The 7,223-nt window shown below is 58.5% G+C and overlaps 1 protein-coding gene and 1 non-coding gene across 2 annotated transcripts; one reads left to right on the top strand and one right to left on the bottom strand.

Annotated features, from left to right (window-relative positions):
* Positions 1 to 1,962: 1,962 nt before the first annotated feature.
* MLN (motilin) lies at positions 1,963 to 7,182 on the top strand. The gene is made up of 5 exons (XM_081524257.1): positions 1,963 to 2,015; positions 2,701 to 2,824; positions 5,273 to 5,410; positions 6,723 to 6,846; positions 7,169 to 7,182. Exons 2-5 carry the CDS (start codon positions 2,708 to 2,710, stop codon positions 7,180 to 7,182), a joined length of 393 nt encoding a protein of 130 aa, XP_081380383.1. The 5' UTR covers positions 1,963 to 2,015; positions 2,701 to 2,707.
* TRNAD-GUC (transfer RNA aspartic acid (anticodon GUC)) lies at positions 3,945 to 4,017 on the bottom strand. Its single transcript has one exon. It is a non-coding gene; the product is annotated as a tRNA-Asp (tRNA).
* Positions 7,183 to 7,223: the final 41 nt, after the last annotated feature.

Here is a 7,223-nt window from a genome sequence, read left to right as displayed (position 1 = left end):
AAAATGACCCTCTGAGTGGCAGGTGAGTTCTAAGTGGACAGGAGGGTGCCATCCTGGGCGGGGCTGGCCCCCACCACACCCTGACTGCCCCTGGAGCAAAAGGCCTTCCGGGAAAGGCCTACATGCCCAAGCCCTGCCCACTGTTTCTATGAGTCCCAGGAATCCAGACTCCTCACCCAGAGCACCCAAAGTTCTGGCCAAAGGTTAATGGACTCTAAGGGGAGGGCAGGGGGTATATAAGGGCCCATTGGACCAGCCAGACCCCAGCAGACAAGCAGAGAGAGCTGCACCCTGCCCACTTAGCCCGCGAGTGCCCTGTGAGTAGTCAGAGACGGGGCTGGGGGTGGTCAGCCTGAGCCCAAAGATGGGGTGTGAGCGGAGCCCGCTGAGTCCAGAGCTCTCTGGGGTGAGCCCACTGTTCCTGCGGCACTCTGTAGCTTTTCCGTACCTTCCTGAGCTTCAGACCGAGCGCCCCAAGCTGGGTTTCCAGAGCGGAGATAAAGCCGCACGCAGCAGGCAGGGCTGGAGGGTGGAGCGGGGGAGGCGGGGATACGAATCCCGGCAAAAGAGAAGGTGCCCGGAGACCTGGCCATCAACTGCAGGCCGGGAACCCAACCCAGGGCCCGGCACGGATGCAGGGTCGTCCCGCCCGGCGTGGAGCCCGGGCTCTGGAAAGCTAACCAAAGAGCCGGGACCTTCGGGGAGAGACGGCGTGGCTGGACAAGACCAGCGGGAAGAAGAGACCGCCGCACCCTTGGCGAAAGCGCTTGAGCCCCAGCCGCAGGGATGGAAAAAGGCAAAGTCAGCAGCTCATCCTACAGTGAAAAAGCTCTCGCTCCCACCCTGAGTGCGCAGAACGCAAACGAACGTAGATGACATGCCGGCTGCCAGTTGGATCACGAAAGTGAGCAGCAATTGGATGTTTGCCCTTTTTATTTAACGTTTTTATTGACTCTTATGGAGTGAATTAAATGCGAACACCGGAATGGAAAGGGATCTGTAGCCTCTCCACGAAGGAAATGAAGCACAAGCCGTGTGATACAGCGGGTTCCTCCGCGAGGGTTTGGGGGCCCAGAGACTCTGCAGCAGGGGGAGGGGGTCTGCGACTTGAAGCCCTCCTCCTCACCCATGCCCTGTCCCCTCAACAGAGCGTGGGGCCTCGGCTTCTGAGAGGCGGTCTTCAGCGGGTGGGTGGTCCTTCCCACTCCCCCAGAATGGCAGGCGTTGGCCGTCTGAGCCCTCGAGTTCTCGCTCTTGGAGTTTAGCGACACGGGGAGACCATGTAGGACGGGGCGGGAAGAGAGCAGGAAGGCAGGGGGACCTTCGGATGACCGAGGAGACGGGTCCTGGTGGAAGGCAAGGTGCAAGCTCGCAACCTTGGAAGATTCTATCGAAAGGGAGTGTCGAAGTCCGACCCAAACGGAAGCTCAGGGGCCAGTCTGGAGTAGGACCCTCTCCTCCCAATGGAATCCAGTCCGCCCAAGGGCTATGGGAACCCGAGTTGACCCCCAGAAGCTCCATATCTGAACCCTGTAATCCCCCACCCCTGCTGCAGCAGAGGCTGCCCCCGGCCTCCCTCCCCCCTCCGGAGTCCTGTCCCCTGCAGTCCCCATCTCCCTCTTCTGTGGCCAGAGGCCACGTGCACCAGGCCTCAGAAGGGCCAGCCTCTAGCCCCTACTGATTTCAAATGGGTCCCTTCACCTCCGCAGGTCTCCTCCCCTCCCCGGGTCACACCTGCTCCCAGGCGGGTGTGAGGAGTGTGTGGAGACAGGCTGAAATGGGACGCCTTGTGCTAGTGTAAGGAATCAGCCAGGCTGGCGCCCCGCAGGCCACGCCCCCGGCCACAGCACCATTCTGACCCCGCCCCTTTCTCAGCTCTGCACGCTGGTGGTCCCAACGCCCACCTGTTCCCTGGCCGTCTTGGTCCCGCCAGCCATTCCCGACACACCCACTTCTGGGATGTGGACCGGCCACACGCTCTTATGCTGGCACCTTGCCAGCACTGGTGGCACTGGGTATGGGGGGGGCGGTGTTACAGGAAAGAGGTTGTTTCTGGATGGCGGCCAGCAGGCAGCTAGACTTGCTGGAGCTGGGGAGGCGCTTGTTTCAGAGCCAGTGCTGGCTGGAGGGGCAGGACCCTGCCCTGCTCTTCTGTGCTGCTCCAAGCTGAAGTTTTCCATCCGGCTCTGCTCCGCCTGGGCAGAGGGTCTCCACCCCTTCCTCTCTAGACCTGGGGTCTTGGCCTGGTACCACCAGGCAGGACCGGATGGGCCTGGATCCACCCCTCTTATCCTAAATGGCTCAGGGAGCAGGCAGGGCTCTCTGGATCTTGGGGCTTGCTTCTGCTGATAATCTAAGAGTTTTGTATCTGCAATATGGGGTTGCTCCTGCTTCATTAGCCCAGCTGACCCCAGAAGACCTCCCCAGTAACAAAGGGAAGGGCCAACAAGTGGAATGATACTTTTCCGGTGTGGGCAGGGGGCAGGGCGGCCTCTCTCGGGAGCTTGGGGTAGAGAAGGGGCTCTGAGCTCCTCTGATACAGCCCCACACCAGGCCCAAATCCAGAGAGGGTAAGCAGCTTGCTCAAGGTCACACAGCCCCAGGTGGGGCATGGACCAGAGCTGAGGGCTCCTGCCTCCGATGCAGTGGTCTGGCCCTGAGCCCTACACCGGGTGACAGGGGCTCCCTGTCATTGTCCAGCTCCAGAATGCTGTCCCACAAGGCCACGGCTGTCCTGCTGATAGTGCACGCAGCTGCCATGCTGGCCTCCCAGACGGAAGCCTTTGTTCCCATCTTCACCTATGGTGAAGTCCAGAGAATGCAGGTAAGATATTCCCAGGCTGCCCGCCTCCCCAGTGTGGCCAAGGTGACCCACAAGCCTGCTCAACAACAAGCATCCCTTCCGTAAACCCACGTTTCATCAGATATGCCAGAGATACTGAGGTGAGCGTGAAGGACTCCAGATAACCCAGGGTCCAACCATCCCCCCAGCACCTTGGCTCCTTCACCAGTACCACAAAGGTGTCAGTGGCTTCCACAGGTGACATCTTTTCCTACCCCTGCCCATCCTTTCGGGGGAAGTCTTCAATTAACAAGCCAATAAGTATTTGCAGACCATCTCTGCAGCACAGAGGGCCACCCCGGGTGAGAGGTCGGACACACAAGGAAATCTCAGAACCTCCCATCCTCAAGGAGCTGGCTCGGGAGCCAAGGCATCAACATGAAAAATTCACTCATGATAGAAAACAAAGCTGGGAGATGTCACAAGACAGGACGTGATTAATTGTCCAGAAGTGATGCTGACAGTATGCACCGAGTTCAGGGGAGCAGAAAACACGGTAGGCTGGTGAAGAAGAGGGGAACCTGCTCTGGGGGACCCGACAGAGAAGGGTGGAGGGACAGGTGGGCACAAATGATCGAGCGGGAAAGAAGGTGCCTTTCCAGGGACTGGCGGCCAAAGCCTCCTTCCCTTTAGAGCCCAGAAGAAAACAGGGCAGGCTTAGTGGAACCTAGGCAGTGGGGCCTGTGGAAAACTGGGCTGCTGGACCCGCCTCCCTGGGCCTTTTACCTTAGATGTCACGGAGTTCTGAGTGCCTTTCCACCTTTGTCTCTCCATCTCTTTTCTTTTTATTGGCCGTGCTGCACAGCTTGTCGGAGAAGGCAATGCCAACCCACTCCAGTACTCTTGCCTGGAAAATCCCATGGACGGAGAAGCCTGGTAGGCTGCAGTCCATGGGGTCGCTAGGAGTTGGACACGACTGAGTGACTTCCCTTTCACTTTTCACTTTCATGCATTGGAGAAGGAAATGGCAACCCACTCCAGTGTTCTTGCCTGGAGAATCCCAGGGACGGGGGAGCCTGGTGGGCTGCCGTCTATGGGGTCGCACAGAGCTGGACATGACTGAAGCGACTTAGCAGCAGCAGCACGGCTTGTGGAACCTTAGTTCCCTGACCAGGGATTGAACCCAGGCCCTCGGCAATGACAGGGCAGAGTCCTAACCACTGGACCACCAGGGAATTCCCTGTTTCTCTTAATTTGTTTTTTTTCTAGATTTTTTTTATGTGGACCATTTTCAAAGTTTTTATTGATTTGTTACAACATTGTTTTATGGGCCACAAGGCATGTGGGATCTTAGCTTCCTGACCAGGAATCGAACCTATACCGCCTGCATTGGAAGGTGAAGTTTAACCACTGGACCACTAGAAATGTCCCCGCCCGCCCACCCCACCCCCAACACCGGCCCAGTGACTTTTTCAGTGAGATGAAGGGATGGGACTTTTGTGTCCCATGTGTCTGAGACCAAGGCTCCAACAGGGACCCATACACAAGTCAGTGCTCTGAGGGGTCACACGGTCCTGAGGTGCAGCCTCTGCATCGACAAGCTCTGTCCGGGCAGGCATCCTTTACAGGGGCCAGGCTGGACCCAGCTCCCCTTCAGAGGAGGAGAAAACACAGCGGGCTGCAAAGAGATGCAGCAGATTCCCTAAACCTGCCTCCTCCCACCTACCACTCGGTTCCCTCGCGGAAAAGATGACCAGCTGTCCCAGAATCACCACTGCTCGGGGCAGGCCCAGAGCTGAACCCCCAGAACGTTCTCAGAGAAACCAAAGAAGCGGGCTGTGTCTGACCTCAGTGCCCGGGGGCCTGGCAAGCGGGATGCCCGGCAAGATGAGAGGCTGGACAGGAACAGCCAAACTCGGTGCTACACGAACTGGCAAAATGGCAGTGAGAGGGTGCTTGGCATTTATCTGCTCTGTGGTTTCCTCCTCGTAATTGCCAGGCACCGGGATTTTTATGAAGAAGCTGCAAACTCCTTTTTCCATAATTCATCTCCTTGTCTTGCGTCTTATAAATCACCTCCCAGGGACTCCAGTTTCTGGGCCACCCCATGGCGCCCTCACAGGCTGGGCCGTCTTGCCATCTTTTTTTTATAGGCTCTTTGCTATGAAAAACACATTTTCATACTTAATATGCAGGAAGGGCGGCCATTATTTTTAACATCTTAACTTAATTAACATTAACAACCTGGGTATAATGTTTGAACTACAAAGGAAGGATTCCTCTTTGGGTTGACTTGGTGGTGGGCAAATCCGAGGACTGTGTGAAGTCATCGGGTGTCTGAGACACCTTGGGAGAGAGGTGCCTGGGAAAGGGAGTTCTTTTGGCCTGGGGGGGAGGGTCAGGCCCCTTAGCACTCCGAATAGAAACCCCAAAGGGCTATGAGTGGTTGAGAGAGGGTGAGTTTTACACGATTTTGTGCTTGGCCCATAGGAAAAGGAGAGGTACAAGGGGCAAAAGAAATCTCTGAGTGTACAGCAGAGGTCAGAGGAGGTGGGTCCTGTGGACCCCGAGGTGCCCTGGGAAGAAACACAGGAAGTTACCAAGGGGAGCAGAAGACACGGGGCGGGGGTAGGGGGTGCAGAGAAACCCAGTGGGGGATGGTCCCCTGGGCATCACAGAATGTTCTGTGAACTAGACACTCAGGTGACCAGCTCCATCATGATGAGACAAGAAATCATTTCAGGCACCAAATAAAGAGGCAGGCTAGGCGGTGGGGCTGGCGGGGGAGGGGAGGGGAGGCCTCTCCCCCATTCTCTCCCCAGGGAGAGGAGGTGGCACCTGATTTGAAACTTGGAAGGTAAGAAGGGGCCACCCATGCAAACAGCTAGAGCAAGAACATCCTGGAAGAAGGAAGAGCAAGTGCAGAGGCCCCGCTCTGAGGCCCTAGAGGCCCAGGAGGGTCTGAGGGGCAAAGAGGCCAGCAGGGCCTGGGAGGCTGGGCAAGATGCCTGGGAGGCTGCTGACGGTTCCAAGCTGGAGTGGGTACCTCTTGCCCCCTCTCCTTCCACCAGAACCATGAGATCCATTCTGGGTCATCCAGTCCAGCCTCTTCGTTTTAAAGTAAGAAAAGACGGTTCCCACAGCACGGGGCCGGCACGCAGGGCTGGAAGCCTGAGTCTGCAAAGCCACCCCTAAGGCTGTCCCCCAGGCCTCCTGAGCCCATTTCCCACCCCCAGTGAGCTGGGTAGGAGGGGCAGGAGTGGGCCTGGGACTCCTCCACTACGGCTCTCCAGGTCAAGGGGTCTGCGAGTCTGCCCGCTGGCTTGTGCAGCAAGACCACAGAACTGGGAAGCTCTGGGGGTGCTGGTGAGATCAGCTGGCTCCCCCTGGCTCTGACCCACCCCCACCCCTCTGGGTGGAGAGCCTCCAGACAGCTCCTCCACCCAAGGGTGGCCTAGGGGTCCCCGCATGGACCCTGGCACCAGGCCCCCTGGGTGCACCTCTCCCTCTGCTACTGGGAGCCTTGTATGGCCCTGAGCAAGTGACTCAACTGCTGTTTGTCCTCAGTTTCCTCATCTGCAGAATGGGAACTCTAATAGCCTCTACCTCATGGGATTATTGAGAGGCGGACACCTGGCACCTAATAAGACTCCCACGTGTTAGCTATTATCATTCAGGAGAAGGGGAAGGGCATTTGCTTCTCCAGACTCCCCATCAGGGGAGGCGAGCTGATCCTCCCTCCTGCCTCCGGGCTGGTCTCAGGTTCCGGCCCCAGGTGAGGTTGAGGGGAGGGGCCAGAATTCCCAGCAGACCCCTCCCACCCACGCCAGGATGGGGAGGAGTGGGGGGCGGTGGTCCTCGCAGTCCAGCCCGCCACCTGTAGGCACCCAGGGATTAACGGCTTGCGCTCCCTTCTTGTGAACGCTGCCTTATTTCACAGCTGACTGCTCCTGTGGGAATTGGAATGAGGATGAACTCCAGGCAGCTGGAAAAGTGCCAGGCCACCCTGGAAGGGCTGCTGCGGGAGGGTGCTGCCATCCTCCCGGAACGGTACTGGGTACGGGGTACGGGGCGGGCGGGCGTCTCCGGGTTGATCTCCTGCAGCGCAGCCCAGCAGGATTTCAGGGGGCTGTCATTTGTTTTTCTGCTTTGCCCTTGAGAACCAGAAGCTGTCTTCTCCTGCAAGCACCCCCACCCCACCCCATCTCCGAGGGAAGCCTAGTCACGCGGGGCGGGGGGGCGCGGGGGGGCGCGGGGGGGCGCGGGGAAGGGGCGGTGGTGTACGCGGAGGCGGGGCTCAAACAGCCGTCGCAGGCGGGGAGCCCCATTCCCCAGCCAGGGGCATCTCCAGGCCCCAGACCCCTTCCCCTAACGGCTGCCTGGCAGGGGATTACGAGTGACAACGGCCTCAAGCCTCCCCCTGCAGAGATCCATTCCTTCC

This window comes from Giraffa tippelskirchi, chromosome 8 (genome assembly GCF_054371585.1).
Source record: "Giraffa tippelskirchi isolate mGirTip1 chromosome 8, T2T-mGirTip1v1.2.pri, whole genome shotgun sequence".
Classification (NCBI taxonomy): domain Eukaryota; kingdom Metazoa; phylum Chordata; class Mammalia; order Artiodactyla; family Giraffidae; genus Giraffa; species Giraffa tippelskirchi.
Note: the sequence above shows the minus strand (reverse complement) of the source record. Positions and strands in the feature narration are given on the sequence as shown.